Below are 21,370 nucleotides of genomic sequence, written 5' to 3' on the forward strand. Positions count from 1 at the left end.
AGTTTCTTATGGTGTTTAACATTTTTGACATAGTTAACATTCTCCTGATAAAGCATTAGCATTTTTCGGCTTCAGATAGTCGCATGGACTGGTTTCTGTTGATATTTGGTAATATAAAGGCCGAAGCTGTATTGCTACTTTCTAACATTGTAGTTCGCATTTTTTTTTTAGAATAGGTGTCTCTAACTTGTTGGCGATAAATTCCAACAATAAAAAACAGTAAACCAATCCACTTGTTTTGAAACAATATACTATGTATGTAGGGACGGCCAAAGTACTCAGTTGGCATAATACAAATATGCACACTAAACATTATTAATAACAGAGTATTTTAAAAGATGATTGACACGCACTTACACCTGATTGTTTGTTTTGAATGTCGCGCAAAGCTAACCGAGGGCTATCAGCGCTAGATGCCCCTAATTTAGCAGTGTGAAACTAAAGGAAAGGCAGCTAGTCATCACCACCAACCGCCAACGCTTGGGTTACTATTTTATCAACGAATAGTTGGATTGACCGTCACATTATAACGCCCCCACTGCTGAAAAAGCGAGCATGTTTTATGTAATGGAAATACCAACTATTGACCTTCAGATAACGAATATTTCAGTCAATAAGTAATAGTTAACTGGTTATTAAGTTACTTTAGCGATATAAATTTTAAATTTTGTTTCTACAAAGTATTTTTTATTTGCATGCTTTAATGCAAAGATAAACAATAGATTATCTGCACTCTGTCTACTACGAGAGTATCAAGCCCAAGATTTTGGCATTGTAAGTCTGTACATTTACTGCTAACCTATTAGAGTAATTTATGTATCATTGAGTCAGAGTGGAGACTTTTAAGAAAGTGATTGCCATTTTTAATTGTGAGTTAGGCTTATTATTTAACGTAACCTGTTCACCTTGTATGTTAGGGTTGAATAATCAAATTGATACATTGATAGACAATACAGTGTATAAATGTCTATGTGTCGTTTAATGGGCCCTTTTGATGTTTCAGTAAAAGTAAAGCAAATTTCGAGTCACTTATTGAAAACTAAATTGTTTTATTTCCACAACTATCTTGATTTCACGAACTGATAAGGTCGACCGATTCACTCACAAATAACATTTAAGAGTCATTTACTTGTTTTACTTCCTCTCCTATCTACGACATAACTGTACATTACTGAACTGAAAAACCAACTAAATCATTCAGTACTTAATTTAAGTTAATTGTTATTTATTGCGGACGATTTGTTTGTTTGCTATTCAATTTCAGGCAAAGATACACGAAGGCTATCTGCTCTAACCGTCCCTAATTTAGCAGTGTAAAACTAGAGTGAAGGCAGCCTGTCATCACCACCCAACGCCAACTTTGGGCTACGCTTTTACCAACGAATAGTGGGATTGCTTGTCACATTATCATGCACCGACAGCTGAAAAGGCGAGCATGTTTGGTGTGACGGGGACTCGAACCCGCGATACTCAGTTTACGAGTCGAGTGCCCTAATTACCTGTCAAACACAACTCCCTGGGATATGTGTATATCAGTGGTGCACAAGCTTTTTTGAGTCAGGGGCCACAAAAAAGCGAAGATTAAAATCGTCCCACAGTTGTTTCACACAAGATGGACATCACATTTAAGAACACACAAATAACAATTGCATCAAAGAGTTTGCACATTATTGTAAGAAATATTATGATACGTCAACTGTCAAAAAGTCAGTGCGATGAATGGTGCTGCATGTCATCTACGAGCTCAGAAATATCCGGCTTGATGTTTGATGTTGAAAGACGCAAGAGTGCAGCAGAAACTACACGAAACATTCAAGGTGTTTATGGTGTGAAGTCTCACAATGACAGAAAATATCGAAGGTGGTTTCAGAAGTTCAGATCTGGTGACTACATCTTAAGTGATTTGATACGTTCAGGTCGTCCTGTTGAATTTAATGATGATTGTAGACAGTTTGATGAAATAACGAGAAATTTGTTTGTTATTATTTTTCGAAATATCTAATTTTTTAACTGGGTTGTTAAAACATTTTTAAAATTTTACATGTTTAACCCACTGTCACAGTCTGGTGGTTAGAGAACTCGACTCGCACTTTGAACAGTGGAGGAATAATAATTTTTTGTCAATCTCATTATTCGTTAGAGGTGAGTCGTATTGACTAGCGGCCCTTCTTGTTACTGTTAAATTAGAGACGGTTAACGCAGGTGGCGCTGAAGTAGCTTTTCGTGGTATTGCTTCGCTTCTTCAGTGTGGGTATTTGGGATGTTAATTTTTTGAATACCCAGGAGGTTCAGGTGCACGAGGCCTCTTCCTACATTCCTAACTTCCATGTCTACTGTTTGGAGAGTGTTATTTGGTAGAACTTTGGGCCAGAGTATTACCCAGTATTCAGGCCCTTTTCAGGGCAATGTCCATGTATTGTCTTGATCAGCCCCTTTTGTTTAAAGTTTTTTTCAATATTTCTATTCGTTTTCTTGTGTGGTTTTTCTTAACTTGTATATAATCTTTTTTTCCATATATATGAAATACTAATCTAAAAAACAATAAAAATAAAATAAGGTACAATAAAATACGTCTAATTTTAACCGTATACTGCGTGGTGGCCGAAAAATAGATTTTTTGTCGTACTTGAATAGATACATTTTATAAATTACGGCAATTTAACAAGCCGTTTAAAGGCACCGGCGAGAATCGAACTCGCGATCTCCTGTTTACTAGACAGGCGCTTTAACCAACTAAGCCACGGCACCGTCTCGTAGCATTCAAACCAAATCAAATTTATGATTCTCAAATGTTTCTTTTAGTTAAATTGTATTGTTTTTGTTGTTTTTTCAATTTCGCACAAAGCTACTCGAGAGCTATCTGCGCTACCTGTCCCTAATTTAACACTGTAAGACTGGAGAGAAGGCGCCAGTCATCACCACCCACCGACAACTCTTGGGTTACTCTTTTACCAACGAACAGTGGGATTGACTATCACGTTATAACGACGCCATGGCTTAAAGGGCGAGCATGTTTGGTGCGAAGGGAATTCGAACTCCCGTCCGTCAGATTACGAGTCGAATGCCTTAACCCACCTGGCCATGCCGGGCCCCTTATGAAACTGACACAAGCCTCCACGAACCAGTTGTAACCACTTAAATAAGTTGCAATAAATTACTGATGATTATTACTTGATACTCTTATCGACTTTAAAGTGGTTTAATTTTGGAATATAGAATTTCCTCCGTTTTTTCTTCTGCTGCTTTTTTTTCCCAATTATATTACTTATTATAATTAATAACTTTGATATTTATGTTCAAAATTAGTGCATCTCGTCGTCACCAGTAACGAATATACTGATGGTTTTTTCTTCTTCTATTTTTTGTGCGATTCGTATTCTGAGGATCGCGGGTTCGCATCCCCGTCGTGCCAAACATGCTCGCTTTTTCAGTCGTGAGAGCGTTATAATGTGACAGTCAATCCCATTCTTCATTGTTAAAAGAGTAGCTTAAGAGTTGGCAGCGAGTTGTGATGACTAGCTGCCCTCCCTCCAGTTTTATACTGCTAAATTAGGGACAGCTAGCACAGATAGCCCTCGAGTAGCTTTGCGCGAAATTCAAAAAACAAACTATTTTTTGTGTGTATTTGCCATCGTGTACCATATTTATTGTATTGAAAAGTATAATCGTACAAAAACAGGTAAGGTGACTTTGAATTGAAAAGCTAATATGCAATGCAGACTCCTAGGACAAAGGCCTTTCTAATGATATTAGATTTGTAGCGTTCGATCGAAAAATTTGGGTAAATGTTCTGTAAAGATAATCAAAAGTGTATTATATATATAAATTAACATCTTTTACAAAAAAAAAGAATGTTTAATTTGGCATTTATACAGACACATACGAAAGAGAACTTTCAGGATATTCGGTCCAACTCATTCTTTTGTGATGTAAAAAGTTTATGATTATATAGTTATAGCGCAGTTTCTTATGGTGTTTAACATTTTTGACATAGTTAACATTCTCCTGATAAAGCATTAGCATTTTTCGGCTTCAGATAGTCGCATGGACTGGTTTCTGTTGATATTTGGTAATATAAAGGCCGAAGCTGTATTGCTACTTTCTAACATTGTAGTTCGCATTTTTTTTTAGAATAGGTGTCTGTAACTTGTTGGCGATAAATTCCAACAATAAAAAACAGTAAACCAATCCACTTGTTTTGAAACAATATACTATGTATGTAGGGACGGCCAAAGTACTCAGTTGGCATAATACAAATATGCACACTAAACATTATTAATAACAGAGTATTTTAAAAGATGATTGACACGCACTTACACCTGATTGTTTGTTTTGAATGTCGCGCAAAGCTAACCGAGGGCTATCAGCGCTAGATGCCCCTAATTTAGCAGTGTGAAACTAAAGGAAAGGCAGCTAGTCATCACCACCAACCGCCAACGCTTGGGTTACTATTTTATCAACGAATAGTTGGATTGACCGTCACATTATAACGCCCCCACTGCTGAAAAAGCGAGCATGTTTTATGTAATGGAAATACCAACTATTGACCTTCAGATAACGAATATTTCAGTCAATAAGTAATAGTTAACTGGTTATTAAGTTACTTTAGCGATATAAATTTTAAATTTTTGTTTCTACAAAGTATTTTTTATTTGCATGCTTTAATGCAAAGATAAACAATAGATTATCTGCACTCTGTCTACTACGAGAGTATCAAGCCCAAGATTTTGGCATTGTAAGTCTGTACATTTACTGCTAACCTATTAGAGTAATTTATGTATCATTGAGTCAGAGTGGAGACTTTTTAAGAAAGTGATTGCCATTTTTAATTGTGAGTTAGGCTTATTATTTAACGTAACCTGTTCACCTTGTATGTTAGGGTTGAATAATCAAATTGATACATTGATAGACAATACAGTGTATAAATGTCTATGTGTCGTTTAATGGGCCCTTTTGATGTTTCAGTAAAAGTAAAGCAAATTTCGAGTCACTTATTGAAAACTAAATTGTTTTATTTCCACAACTATCTTGATTTCACGAACTGATAAGGTCGACCGATTCACTCACAAATAACATTTAAGAGTCATTTACTTGTTTTACTTCCTCTCCTATCTACGACATAACTGTACATTACTGAACTGAAAAACCAACTAAATCATTCAGTACTTAATTTAAGTTAATTGTTATTTATTGCGGACGATTTGTTTGTTTGCTATTCAATTTCAGGCAAAGATACACGAAGGCTATCTGCTCTAACCGTCCCTAATTTAGCAGTGTAAAACTAGAGTGAAGGCAGCCTGTCATCACCACCCAACGCCAACTTTTGGGCTACGCTTTTACCAACGAATAGTGGGATTGCTTGTCACATTATCATGCACCGACAGCTGAAAAGGCGAGCATGTTTGGTGTGACGGGGACTCGAACCCGCGATACTCAGTTTACGAGTCGAGTGCCCTAATTACCTGTCAAACACAACTCCCTGGGATATGTGTATATCAGTGGTGCACAAGCTTTTTGAGTCAGGGGCCACAAAAAAGCGAAGATTAAAATCGTCCCACAGTTGTTTCACACAAGATGGACATCACATTTAAGAACACACAAATAACAATTGCATCAAAGAGTTTGCACATTATTGTAAGAAATATTATGATACGTCAACTGTCAAAAAGTCAGTGCGATGAATGGTGCTGCATGTCATCTACGAGCTCAGAAATATCCGGCTTGATGTTTGATGTTGAAAGACGCAAGAGTGCAGCAGAAACTACACGAAACATTCAAGGTGTTTATGGTGTGAAGTCTCACAATGACAGAAAATATCGAAGGTGGTTTCAGAAGTTCAGATCTGGTGACTACATCTTAAGTGATTTGATACGTTCAGGTCGTCCTGTTGAATTTAATGATGATTGTAGACAGTTTGATGAAATAACGAGAAATTTGTTTGTTATTATTTTTCGAAATATCTAATTTTTAACTGGGTTGTTAAAACATTTTTAAAATTTTACATGTTTAACCCACTGTCACAGTCTGGTGGTTAGAGAACTCGACTCGCACTTTGAACAGTGGAGGAATAATAATTTTTTGTCAATCTCATTATTCGTTAGAGGTGAGTCGTATTGACTAGCGGCCCTTCTTGTTACTGTTAAATTAGAGACGGTTAACGCAGGTGGCGCTGAAGTAGCTTTTCGTGGTATTGCTTCGCTTCTTCAGTGTGGGTATTTGGGATGTTAATTTTTTGAATACCCAGGAGGTTCAGGTGCACGAGGCCTCTTCCTACATTCCTAACTTCCATGTCTACTGTTTGGAGAGTGTTATTTGGTAGAACTTTGGGCCAGAGTATTACCCAGTATTCAGGCCCTTTTCAGGGCAATGTCCATGTATTGTCTTGATCAGCCCCTTTTGTTTAAAGTTTTTTTCAATATTTCTATTCGTTTTCTTGTGTGGTTTTTCTTAACTTGTATATAATCTTTTTTTCCATATATATGAAATACTAATCTAAAAACAATAAAAATAAAATAAGGTACAATAAAATACGTCTAATTTTAACCGTATACTGCGTGGTGGCCGAAAAATAGATTTTTTGTCGTACTTGAATAGATACATTTTATAAATTACGGCAATTTAACAAGCCGTTTAAAGGCACCGGCGAGAATCGAACTCGCGATCTCCTGTTTACTAGACAGGCGCTTTAACCAACTAAGCCACGGCACCGTCTCGTAGCATTCAAACCAAATCAAATTTATGATTCTCAAATGTTTCTTTTAGTTAAATTGTATTGTTTTTGTTTTTTTTTCAATTTCGCACAAAGCTACTCGAGAGCTATCTGCGCTACCTGTCCCTAATTTAACACTGTAAGACTGGAGAGAAGGCGCCAGTCATCACCACCCACCGACAACTCTTGGGTTACTCTTTTACCAACGAACAGTGGGATTGACTATCACGTTATAACGACGCCATGGCTTAAAGGGCGAGCATGTTTGGTGCGAAGGGAATTCGAACTCCCGTCCGTCAGATTACGAGTCGAATGCCTTAACCCACCTGGCCATGCCGGGCCCCTTATGAAACTGACACAAGCCTCCACGAACCAGTTGTAACCACTTAAATAAGTTGCAATAAATTACTGATGATTATTACTTGATACTCTTATCGACTTTAAAGTGGTTTAATTTTGGAATATAGAATTTCCTCCGTTTTTTCTTCTGCTGCTTTTTTTTCCCAATTATATTACTTATTATAATTAATAACTTTGATATTTATGTTCAAAATTAGTGCATCTCGTCGTCACCAGTAACGAATATACTGATGGTTTTTTCTTCTTCTATTTTTTGTGCGATTCGTATTCTGAGGATCGCGGGTTCGCATCCCCGTCGTGCCAAACATGCTCGCTTTTTCAGTCGTGAGAGCGTTATAATGTGACAGTCAATCCCATTCTTCATTGTTAAAAGAGTAGCTTAAGAGTTGGCAGCGAGTTGTGATGACTAGCTGCCCTCCCTCCAGTTTTATACTGCTAAATTAGGGACAGCTAGCACAGATAGCCCTCGAGTAGCTTTGCGCGAAATTCAAAAAACAAACTATTTTTTGTGTGTATTTGCCATCGTGTACCATATTTATTGTATTGAAAAGTATAATCGTACAAAAACAGGTAAGGTGACTTTGAATTGAAAAGCTAATATGCAATGCAGACTCCTAGGACAAAGGCCTTTCTAATGATATTAGATTTGTAGCGTTCGATCGAAAAATTTGGGTAAATGTTCTGTAAAGATAATCAAAAGTGTATTATATATATAAATTAACATCTTTTACAAAAAAAAAGAATGTTTAATTTGGCATTTATACAGACACATACGAAAGAGAACTTTCAGGATATTCGGTCCAACTCATTCTTTTGTGATGTAAAAAGTTTATGATTATATAGTTATAGCGCAGTTTCTTATGGTGTTTAACATTTTTGACATAGTTAACATTCTCCTGATAAAGCATTAGCATTTTTCGGCTTCAGATAGTCGCATGGACTGGTTTCTGTTGATATTTGGTAATATAAAGGCCGAAGCTGTATTGCTACTTTCTAACATTGTAGTTCGCATTTTTTTTTTAGAATAGGTGTCTCTAACTTGTTGGCGATAAATTCCAACAATAAAAAACAGTAAACCAATCCACTTGTTTTGAAACAATATACTATGTATGTAGGGACGGCCAAAGTACTCAGTTGGCATAATACAAATATGCACACTAAACATTATTAATAACAGAGTATTTTAAAAGATGATTGACACGCACTTACACCTGATTGTTTGTTTTGAATGTCGCGCAAAGCTAACCGAGGGCTATCAGCGCTAGATGCCCCTAATTTAGCAGTGTGAAACTAAAGGAAAGGCAGCTAGTCATCACCACCAACCGCCAACGCTTGGGTTACTATTTTATCAACGAATAGTTGGATTGACCGTCACATTATAACGCCCCCACTGCTGAAAAAGCGAGCATGTTTTATGTAATGGAAATACCAACTATTGACCTTCAGATAACGAATATTTCAGTCAATAAGTAATAGTTAACTGGTTATTAAGTTACTTTAGCGATATAAATTTTAAATTTTTGTTTCTACAAAGTATTTTTTATTTGCATGCTTTAATGCAAAGATAAACAATAGATTATCTGCACTCTGTCTACTACGAGAGTATCAAGCCCAAGATTTTGGCATTGTAAGTCTGTACATTTACTGCTAACCTATTAGAGTAATTTATGTATCATTGAGTCAGAGTGGAGACTTTTTAAGAAAGTGATTGCCATTTTTAATTGTGAGTTAGGCTTATTATTTAACGTAACCTGTTCACCTTGTATGTTAGGGTTGAATAATCAAATTGATACATTGATAGACAATACAGTGTATAAATGTCTATGTGTCGTTTAATGGGCCCTTTTGATGTTTCAGTAAAAGTAAAGCAAATTTCGAGTCACTTATTGAAAACTAAATTGTTTTATTTCCACAACTATCTTGATTTCACGAACTGATAAGGTCGACCGATTCACTCACAAATAACATTTAAGAGTCATTTACTTGTTTTACTTCCTCTCCTATCTACGACATAACTGTACATTACTGAACTGAAAAACCAACTAAATCATTCAGTACTTAATTTAAGTTAATTGTTATTTATTGCGGACGATTTGTTTGTTTGCTATTCAATTTCAGGCAAAGATACACGAGGGCTATCTGCGCTATCCGTCCCTAATTTAGCAGTGTAAAACTAGAGTGAAGGCAGCCAGTCATCACCACCCAACGCCAACTTTTGGGCTACGCTTTTACCAACGAATAGTGGGATTGCTTGTCACATTATTATGCCCCGACAGCTGAAAAGGCGAGCATGTTTGGTGTGATGGGGACTCGAACTCGCGATACTCAGTTTACGAGTCGAGTGCCCTAATCACCTGTCAACAACAACTCCCTGGGATTTGTATATATCAGTGGTGCACAAACGTTTTGAGTCAGGGGCCACAAAAAAGTGAATATTAAAATCGTCCCACAGTTGTTTCACACAAGATGGACATCACATTTAAGAACACACAAATAACAATTACATCAAAGAGTTTGCACATTATTCTAAGAAATATTATGATACGTCAACTGTCACAAAGTCAGTGCGATAGATGGTGCTCCATGTCATCTACGAGCTCAGAAATATCCGGCTTGATGTTTGATGTTGAAAGACGCAAGAGTGCAGCAGAAACTACACGAAACATTCAAGGTGTTTATGGTGTGGAGTGTCTCAATGAAAGAAAATATCGAAGGTGGTTTCAGAAGTTCAGATCTGGTGACTACATCTTAAGTGATTTGATACGTTCAGGTCGTCCTGTTGAATTTAATGATGACTGTGGACAGTTTGATGAAATAACGAGAAATTTGTTTGTTATTATTTTTCGAAATATCTAATTTTTAAGTGGGTTGTTAAAACATTTTTAAAATTTGACATCTTTAACTCACGGTCACAGTCTGGTGGTTAGAGAACTCGACTCGCACTTTGAACAGTGGAGGCATTATAATTTTTTGTCAATCTCATTATTCGTTAGTGGTGAGTCGTATTGACTAAGGGCCCTTCTTGTTACTGTGAAATTAGAGACGGTTAGCCCAGGTGGCGCTGAAGTAGCTTTTCGTGGTATTGCTTCGCTAATTCAGTGTGGGTATTTGGGATGTTAATTTTTTGAATACCCAGCAGGTTCAGGTGCACGAGACCTCTTCCTACATTCCTAACTTTCATGTCTACTGTTTGGAGTGTGTTATTTGGTAGAACTTTGGGCCAGAGTATTACCCAGTATTCAGGCCCTATTCAGGGCAACGTCCATGTATTGTCTTGATCAGCTCCTTTTGTTTAAAGTTTTTTTCAATATTTCTATTCGTTTTCTTGTGTGTTTTTTCTTCACTTGTATATAATCTTTTTATCCATATATATGAAATACTAAGTTAAAACACATTAAAAATAAAATAAGGTACAATAAAATACGTCTAATTTTAACCGTGTAGTGCGTGGTGGCTGAAAAATAGATTTTTTGTCGTACTTAAATAGATGCATTTTATAAAATACGGTAATTTAACAAGCCCTTTAAAGTCACCGGCGAGAATCGAACTCGCGATCTCCTGTTTACTAGACAGGCGCTTTAACCAACTAAGCCACAGCACCGTCTCGTAGCATTCAAACCAAATCAAATTTATGATTCTCAAATGTTTCTTTTAGTTAAATTGTATTGTTTGTTTTTTGAATTTCGCACAAAGCTTCTCGAGAGCTATCTGCGCTACCCGTCTCTAATTTAGCAGTGTAAGACTGGAGGGAAGGCAGCTAGTCATCATAACCCACAGTTAATTCTTGGGCTACTCTTTTACCAACGAATAGTTGGATTGACCGTCGCATTATAATGCCACCACGGCTGAAAGGGCGAGGATGCTTGGTGTGACGGGGATTTGAACACGAGACCCTCGGATTACGAGTCGAGTGCCTTAACCGCTTGGTTATAGCAGGCCGTTTAGCATTGGAAGTCTATGAACTTGTCGCTGAAACAGCCAACAAGGATTCGAAAATTAGAGCAGTGATAGAAGTTATATCAGTATTATTAAATATTTATATTAGTATATTGTATTATTAAATACTGAAAGTTTGAAAAGATTATCCATAAACATAAAATCGTAGTATTATTTTATTTGGCTTTATTTTTCAATGCTATTTTACATTTCAAATTTAATTTGAGATACACATAGTTGTGTTCCACCTCGCCTGTGTTTGTTTTTTTTTTCCATTTGCGACGAGCTACAATTTTCTCTGGCTTCTGTGCACTGCTTTTTTCTCTCTCTGAAAGGTTCTTTGGGTTTTATTTTCTCAAAATGTGTACTTCCTGTTTCCAGAATAATTTTGGTGTTGGTAAGTAGGATTACTAAACTTAGATGTTAACCGAAGGAAGGCTTTATGAAACGAAGGAACATTTTCATAGAAACATTTCTGTGTTTTCTTAGTGTTCTAACGATAATTCATTTTGTACCACAGAACTAAGATCCGAAAGTGACGCAAATTTAGGATTATAAGACACATGGGGCAGTAATAGTTTTGACAAACTACATCCTCGTGTTGGTGCTGGGGGTTTGAATGGAGGCGGTCTTGACCATGGAGATTTTCTTGAATATAAATAATTTTTTGGTTTGGGGGGAACGGGAGGTGGCGTTTTTTGTACCCTGGAATCCATCTGCCATGATTTCTCTGATGATGAGCTGAGAACCTGCTCTTGATCCCAGTTGTCTGCAATATCGAAAATAAAATAAAAATAAGAAGACACATTTTCGAAGTTCTACCTTAAACACTTTCCTGCACTATTTTGTTTTTCTTCTTTGTTTAGATTTCTCTGAGGGATATCAAGAACATGCTTCTATCTGAACAATATTTAGGGTTTTGTGTGTTTAGGTATTTCGTACAGAGCTACACAAGGGCTATCTACGCTAAAAGTGAAAAAACCGAAGGAATACAGCTACCGAAAACCACACCGCCATCTGTTGGACTACTTTGTTACTAACGAAGAGAGGGATTAAACACTCCCCAAAAAAAGATGTTCTGTGATGACGATTCGAACACTCGTCCCGCAGATTGCGAACTGAGCGTCCTAAACATCAGACCCGATTAGTTTACACACAAACATTAAAATAAAAACTACCTTACTTTTAAACTGTTGTTTTCTATAACCTTTTGAAATTCATGTTGAGCACCATTTTGACGCTAATGGCTCCGCGGCAGATCTCAGGATTATACCTCCATATAAATCGGGTTTCGATACTCGCGGTAGGCGCAGCACAGAGGGCCCATTGTGTAGCTTTGTGGTTACAAAATATATTTTATTTTTATTTTTTAAAGTATTGAAAGTATTATTAATGAAAACAAAACGTTAAGTTTTTGATACGCATTATTCTGTAGACTGTAAAACTTCAGATTACATACTCTAATATTTCAGCTGTAATTACACAATCTTTCACAAATAGCACACACGATACACTATAGTGTTATATCATCATCACAGACCTTCGCGTAAACGATTTAACTCCTCTGAAGCAAGATGGTCGTACTGGTGGGAAACTTCTCTCACTATCCAGGTTTTTAGAATCCCTGCAGTGACAGCAGCTGCTATCTATATTCAACAATGGGGTAGAGCGAAAAATATAAGAATGTAAACATACAGGTTGTATACATGTTTATTTCTGTTATGCATTGTCCTACAAACACAATAGATTTTAATTCGCACGTATAACATTTCACGTTTAGCCAAGTAAAACTTTCATATTGTGTTTCATTAAAAGTACTGGAAATATACTTTAAATCTTGAACCCGTAACTTCGCTATATTAGCTGTTATACCAACATCAGTAACACTACTATAACTCTACAACTTGTAACTTCACTGTAGTACCTCTGTCATACCAACATCAGTAACACTACTATAACTCTACAACTTGTAACTTCATTGTAGTAGCTCTGTCATACCAACATTAGTAACACTACTATAACTCTACAACTTGTAACTTCACTGTAGTACCTCTGTCATACCAACATCAGTAGCACTACTATAACTCTACAACTTGTAACTTCACTGTAGTAGCTCTGTCATACCAACATCAGTAACACAACTATAACTCTACAACTTGTAACTTCACTGTAGTACCTCTGTCATACCAACATCAGTAACACTACTATAAACTCTACAACTTGTAACTTCACCTGTAGTACCTCTGTCATACCAACATCAGTAACAATTTACTATAACTCTACAACTTGTAACTTCACTGTAGTAGCTCTGTCATACCAACATCAGTAACACTACTATAACTCTATAACTTGTAACTTCACTGTAGTAGCTCTGTCATACCAACATCAGTAACACTACTATAACTCTACAACTTGTAACTTCACTGTAGTACCTCTGTCATACCAACATCAGTAACACAACTATAACTCTACAACTTGTAACTTCACTGTAGTACCTCTGTCATACCAACATCAGTAACACTACTATAACTCTACAACCTGTAACTTCACTGTAGTAGATCTGTCATACCAACATTAGTAACACTACTATAACTCTACAACCTGTAACTTCACTGTAGTAGCTCTGTCATACCAACATCAGTAACACTACTATAACTCTACAACCTGTAACTTCACTGTAGTAGCTCTGTCATACCAACATCAGTAACACTACTATAACTCTACAACCTGTAACTTCACTGTAGTAGCTCTGTCATACCAACATTAGTAACACTACTATAACTCTACAACTTGTAACTTCACTGTAGTAGCTCTGTCATACCAACATCAGTAACACTACTATAACTCTACAACTTGTAACTTCACTGTAGTAGCTCTGTCATACCAACATCAGTAACACTACTATAACTCTACAACCTGTAACTTCACTGTAGTAGCTCTGTCATACCAACATCAGTAACACTACTATAACTCTACAACCTGTAACTTCACTGTAGTAGCTCTGTCATACCAACATCAGTAACACTACTATAACTCTACAACCTGTAACTTCACTGTAGTAGCTCTGTCATACCAACATTAGTAACACTACTATAACTCTACAACTTGTAACTTCACTGTAGTAGCTCTGTCATACCAACATCAGTAACACTACTATAACTCTACAACCTGTAACTTCACTGTAGTAGCTCTGTCATACCAACATTAGTAACACTACTATAACTCTACAACCTGTAACTTCACTGTAGTAGCTCTGTCATACCAACATTAGTAACACTACTATAACTCTACAACCTGTAACTTCACTGTAGTAGCTCTGTCATACCAACATTAGTAACACTACTATAACTCTACAACCTGTAACTTCACTGTAGTAGCTCTGTCATACCAACATTAGTAACACTACTATAACTCTACAACCTGTAACTTCACTGTAGTAGCTCTGTCATACCAACTAGTAACACTACTATAACTCTACAACCTGTAACTTCACTGTAGTAGCTCTGTCATACCAACATTAGTAACACTACTATAACTCTACAACCTGTAACTTCACTGTAGTAGCTCTGTCATACCAACATTAGTAACACTACTATAACTCTACAACCTGTAACTTCACTGTAGTAGCTCTGTCATACCAACATTAGTAACACTACTATAACTCTACAACCTGTAACTTCACTGTAGTAGCTCTGTCATACCAACATTAGTAACACTACTATAACTCTACAACTTGTAACTTCACTGTAGTAGCTCTGTCATACCAACATTAGTAACACTACTATAACTCTACAACTTGTAACTTCACTGTAGTAGCTCTGTCATACCAACATTAGTAACACTACTATAACTCTACAACTTGTAACTTCACTGTAGTAGCTCTGTCATACCAACATTAGTAACACTACTATAACTCTACAACTTGTAACTTCACTGTAGTAGCTCTGTCATACCAACATTAGTAACACTACTATAACTCTACAACCTGTAACTTCACTGTAGTAGCTCTGTCATACCAACATTAGTAACACTACTATAACTCTACAACTTGTAACTTCACTGTAGTAGCTCTGTCATACCAACATTAGTAACACTACTATAACTCTACAACCTGTAACTTCACTGTAGTAGCTCTGTCATACCAACATCAGTAACACTACTATAACTCTACAACCTGTAACTTCACTGTAGTAGCTCTGTCATACCAACATTAGTAACACTACTATAACTCTACAACTTGTAACTTCACTGTAGTAGCTCTGTCATACCAACATTAGTAACACTACTATAACTCTACAACCTGTAACTTCACTGTAGTAGCTCTGTCATACCAACATCAGTAACACTACTATAACTCTACAACCTGTAACTTCACTGTAGTAGCTCTGTCATACCAACATTAGTAACACTACTATAACTCTACAACCTGTAACTTCACTGTAGTAGCTCTGTCATACCAACATCAGTAACACTACTATAACTCTACAACCTGTAACTTCACTGTAGTAGCTCTGTCATACCAACATCAGTAACACTACTATAACTCTACAACTTGTAACTTCACTGTAGTAGCTCTGTCATACCAACATTAGTAACACTACTATAACTCTACAACTTGTAACTTCACTGTAGTAGCTCTGTCATACCAACATCAGTAACACTACTATAACTCTACAACCTGTAACTTCACTGTAGTAGCTCTTGTCATACCAACATTAGTAACACTACTATAACTCTACAACCTGTAACTTCACTGTAGTAGCTCTGTCATACCAACATTAGTAACACTACTATAACTCTTACAACCTGTAACTTCACTGTAGTAGCTCTGTCATACCAACATTAGTAACACTACTATAACTCTACAACCTGTAACTTCACTGTAGTAGCTCTGTCATACCAACATTAGTAACACTACTATAACTCTACAACCTGTAACTTCACTGTAGTAGCTCTGTCATACCAACATTAGTAACACTACTATAACTCTACAACCTGTAACTTCACTGTAGTAGCTCTGTCATACCAACATTAGTAACACTACTATAACTCTACAACCTGTAACTTCACTGTAGTAGCTCTGTCATACCAACATTAGTAACACTACTATAACTCTACAACTTGTAACTTCACTGTAGTAGCTCTGTCATACCAACATCAGTAACACTACTATAACTCTACAACCTGTAACTTCACTGTAGTAGCTCTGTCATACCAACATTAGTAACACTACTATAACTCTACAACCTGTAACTTCACTGTAGTAGCTCTGTCATACCAACATTAGTAAACACTACTATAACTCTACAACCTGTAACTTCACTGTAGTAGCTCTGTCATACCAACATTAGTAACACTACTATAACTCTACAACCTGTAACTTCACTGTAGTAGCTCTGTCATACCAACATTAGTAACACTACTATAACTCTACAACCTGTAACTTCACTGTAGTAGCTCTGTCATACCAACATTAGTAACACTACTATAACTCTACAACCTGTAACTTCACTGTAGTAGCTCTGTCATACCAACATCAGTAACACTACTATAACTCTACAACTTGTAACTTCACTGTAGTAGCTCTGTCATACCAACATTAGTAACACTACTATAACTCTACAACCTGTAACTTCACTGTAGTAGCTCTGTCATACCAACATTAGTAACACTACTATAACTCTACAACCTGTAACTTCACTGTAGTAGCTCTGTCATACCAACATTAGTGCAAACACTACTATAACTCTACAACCTGTAACTTCACTGTAGTAGCTCTGTCATACCAACATTAGTAACACTACTATAACTCTACAACCTGTAACTTCACTGTAGTAGCTCTGTCATACCAACATTAGTAACACTACTATAACTCTACAACCTGTAACTTCACTGTAGTAGCTCTGTCATACATCAGTAAATAAACTACTATAAGTAACAACCTGTACTATAAGCTCTGTCATACCAACTAACACTACATAACTCTACAACCTGTAACTTCACTGTAGTAGCTCTGTCATACCAACCAACATTAGTAACACTACTATAACTCTACAACCTGTAACATCACTGTAGTAGCTCTGTCACACCAACATCAGTAACACTACTATAACTCTACAACCTGTAACTTCACTGTAGTAGCTCTGTCATACCAACATTAGTAACACTACTATAACTCTACAACCTGTAACTTCACTGTAGTAGCTCTGTCATACCAACATCAGTAACACTACTATAACTCTACAACCTGTAACTTCACTGTAGTAGCTCTGTCATACCAACATTAGTAACACTACTATAACTCTACAACCTGTAACTTCACTGTAGTAGCTCTGTCATACCAACATTAGTAACACTACTATAACTCTACAACCTGTAACTTCACTGTAGTAGCTCTGTCATACCAACATTAGTAACACTACTATAACTCTACAACCTGTAACTTCACTGTAGTAGCTCTGTCATACCAACATTAGTAACACTACTATAACTCTACAACCTGTAACTTCACTGTAGTAGCTCTGTCATACATTAGTAACACTACTATAACTCTACAACCTGTAACTTCACTGTAGTAGCTCTGTCATACCAACATTAGTAACACTACTATAACTCTACAACCTGTAACTTCACTGTAGTAGCTCTGTCATACCAACATTAGTAAACACTACTATAACTCTACAACCTGTAACTTCACTGTAGTAGCTCTGTCATACCAACATTAGTAACACTACTATAACTCTACAACCTGTAACTTCACTGTAGTAGCTCTGTCATACCAACATTAGTAACACTACTATAACTCTACAACCTGTAACTTCACTGTAGTAGCTCTGTCATACCAACATTAGTAACACTACTATAACTCTACAACCTGTAACTTCACTGTAGTAGCTCTGTCATACCAACATTAGTAACACTACTATAACTCTACAACCTGTAACTTCACTGTAGTAGCTCTGTCATACCAACATTAGTAACACTACTATAACTCTACAACCTGTAACTTCACTGTAGTAGCTCTGTCATACCAACATTAGTAACACTACTATAACTCTACAACCTGTAACTTCACCTGTAGTAGCTCTGTCATACCAACATTAGTAACACTACTATAACTCTACAACCTGTAACTTCACTGTAGTAGCTCTGTCATACCAACATTAGTAACACTACTATAACTCTACAACCTGTAACTTCACTGTAGTAGCTCTGTCATACCAACATTAGTAACACTACTATAACTCTACAACCTGTAACTTCAATTGTAGTAGCTCTGTCATACCAACATTAGTAACACTACTATAACTCTACAACCTGTAACTTCACTGTAGTAGCTCTGTCATACCAACATTAGTAACACTACTATAACTCTACAACCTGTAACTTCACTGTAGTAGCTCTGTCATACCAACATTAGTAACACTACTATAACTCTACAACCTGTAACTTCACTGTAGTAGCTCTGTCATACCAACATTAGTAACACTACTATAACTCTACAACCTGTAACTTCACTGTAGTAGCTCTGTCATACCAACATTAGTAACACTACTATAACTCTACAACCTGTAACTTCACTGTAGTAGCTCTGTCATACCAACATTAGTAACACTACTATAACTCTACAACCTGTAACTTCACTGTAGTAGCTCTGTCATACCAACATTAGTAACACTACTATAACTCTACAACCTGTAACTTCACTGTAGTAGCTCTGTCATACCAACATTAGTAACACTACTATAACTCTACAACCTGTAACTTCACTGTAGTAGCTCTGTCATACCAACATTAGTAACACTACTATAACTCTACAACCTGTAACTTCACTGTAGTAGCTCTGTCATACCAACATTAGTAACACTACTATAACTCTACAACCTGTAACTTCACTGTAGTAGCTCTGTCATACCAACATTAGTAACACTACTATAACTCTACAACCTGTAACTTCACTGTAGTAGCTCTGTCATACCAACATTAGTAACACTACTATAACTCTACAACCTGTAACTTCACTGTAGTAGCTCTGTCATACCAACATTAGTAACACTACTATAACTCTACAACCTGTAACTTCACTGTAGTAGCTCTGTCATACCAACATTAGTAACACTACTATAACTCCTACAACCTGTAACTTCACTGTAGTAGCTCTGTCATACCAACATTAGTAACACTACTATAACTCTACAACCTGTAACTTCACTGTAGTAGCTCTGTCATACCAACATTAGTAACACTACTATAACTCTACAACCTGTAACTTCACTGTAGTAGCTCTGTCATACCAACATTAGTAACACTACTATAACTCTACAACCTGTAACTTCACTGTAGTAGCTCTGTCATACCAACATTAGTAACACTACTATAACTCTACAACCTGTAACTTCACTGTAGTAGCTCTGTCATACCAACATTAGTAACACTACTATAACTCTACAACCTGTAACTTCACTGTAGTAGCTCTGTCATACCAACATTAGTAACACTACTATAACTCTACAACCTGTAACTTCACTGTAGTAGCTCTGTCATACCAACATTAGTAACACTACTATAACTCTACAACCTGTAACTTCACTGTAGTAGCTCTGTCATACCAACATTAGTAACACTACTATAACTCTACAACCTGTAACTTCACTGTAGTAGCTCTGTCATACCAACATTAGTAACACTACTATAACTCTACAACCTGTAACTTCACTGTAGTAGCTCTGTCATACCAACATTAGTAACACTACTATAACTCTACAACCTGTAACTTCACTGTAGTAGCTCTGTCATACCAACATTAGTAACACTACTATAACTCTCTACAACCTGTAACTTCACTGTAGTAGCTCTGTCATACCAACATTAGTAACACTACTATAACTCTACAACCTGTAACTTCACTGTAGTAGCTGGTGCCATACCAACATTAGTAACACCTACTACAACTCTACACCACCTGTAACTTCACTGTAGTAGCTCTGTCATACCAACATTAGTAACACTACTATAACTCTACAACCTGTAACTTCACTGTAGTAGCTCTGTCATACCAACATTAGTAACACTACTATAACTCTACAACCTGTAACTTCACTGTAGTAGCTCTGTCATGTACCAACATTAGTAACACTACTATAACTCTACAACCTGTAACTTCACTGTAGTAGCTCTGTCATACCAACATTAGTAACACTACTATAACTCTACAACCTGTAACTTCACTGTAGTAGCTCTGTCACACCAACATTAGTAACACTACTATAACTCTACAACCTGTAACTTCACTGTAGTAGCTCTGTCATATCAACATTAGTAACACTAGTATAACTTCAACCTGTAACTTCACTGTAGTAGCTCTGTCATACCAACATTAGTAACACTACTATAATCTCTACAACCTGTAACTTCACCTGTAGTAGCTCTGTCATACCAACATTAGTAACACTACTATAACTCTACAACCTGTAACTTCACTGTAGTAGCTCTGTCATACCAACATTAGTAACACTACTATAACTCTACAACCTGTAACTTCAATGTAGTAGCTCTCTGTCATACCAACATTAGTAACACTACTATAACTCTACAACCTGTAACTTCACTGTAGTAGCTCTGTCATACCAACATTAAGTAACACTACTATAACTTCTACAACCTGTAACTTCACTGTAGTAGCTCTGTCACACCAACATTAGTAACACTATTATAACTCTACAACCTGTAACTTCACTGTAGTAGCTCTGTCATACCAACATTAGTAACACTACTATAACTCTACAACCTGTAAATTCACTGTAGTAGCTCTGTCATACCAACATTAGTAACACTACTATAACTCTACAACCTGTAACTTCAACTGTAGTAGCTCTGTCATACCAACATTAGTAAAACACTACTATAACTCTACAACCTGTAACTTCACTGTAGTAGCTCTGTCATACCAACATTAGTAACACTACTATAACTCTACAACCTGTAACTTCACTGTAGTAGCTCTGTCACACCAACATTAGTAACACTACTATAACTCTACAACCTGTAACTTCTTCACTGTAGTAGCTCTGTCATACCAACAACATAGTAACACTACTATAACTCTACAACCTGTAACTTCACTGTAGTAGCTCTGTCACACCAACATCAGTAACAACACTACTATAACTCTACAACCTGTAACTTCACTGTAGTAGCTCTGTCATACCAACATTAGTAACACTACTATAACTCTACAACCTGTAATCTTCACTGTAGTAGCTCTGTCATACCAACATTAGTAACACTACTATAACTCTACAACCTGTAACTTCACTGTAGTAGCTCTGTCATACCAACATTAGTAACACTACTATAACTCTACAA

General features: G+C 36.5%; 1 protein-coding gene and 3 non-coding genes across 5 annotated transcripts in view; all 4 read right to left on the minus strand.

The window, feature by feature from the left end:
- Positions 1-2,674: 2,674 nt before the first annotated feature.
- On the minus strand, positions 2,675-2,748 carry TRNAT-AGU (transfer RNA threonine (anticodon AGU)). Its single transcript has one exon. It is a non-coding gene; the product is annotated as a tRNA-Thr (tRNA).
- Positions 2,749-6,634: 3,886 nt separating this feature from the next.
- On the minus strand, positions 6,635-6,708 carry TRNAT-AGU (transfer RNA threonine (anticodon AGU)). The gene has a single exon. It is a non-coding gene; the product is annotated as a tRNA-Thr (tRNA).
- A 3,888-nt stretch (positions 6,709-10,596) lies between these two features.
- TRNAT-AGU (transfer RNA threonine (anticodon AGU)) lies at positions 10,597-10,670 on the minus strand. The gene has a single exon. It is a non-coding gene; the product is annotated as a tRNA-Thr (tRNA).
- Positions 10,671-11,192: 522 nt separating this feature from the next.
- Positions 11,193-21,370, minus strand: part of LOC143227279 (uncharacterized) — an 87,917-nt gene continuing 77,739 nt past the window's right edge. For both annotated transcript variants that reach the window (XM_076458742.1, XM_076458743.1), the window contains 2 exons: positions 12,546-12,651; positions 11,193-11,774 (listed from right to left, as the gene is read on the minus strand). In XM_076458742.1, the coding sequence (XP_076314857.1) occupies positions 11,491-11,774; positions 12,546-12,651 (390 nt within the window). In that variant the 3' untranslated portion in view covers positions 11,193-11,490. The remainder of the gene's footprint in view (positions 11,775-12,545; positions 12,652-21,370) is intronic.

The sequence above is a fragment of the Tachypleus tridentatus genome, chromosome 9 (assembly GCF_004210375.1).
Source record: "Tachypleus tridentatus isolate NWPU-2018 chromosome 9, ASM421037v1, whole genome shotgun sequence".
In the NCBI taxonomy this organism is placed as follows: Eukaryota; Metazoa; Arthropoda; class Merostomata; order Xiphosura; family Limulidae; genus Tachypleus; species Tachypleus tridentatus.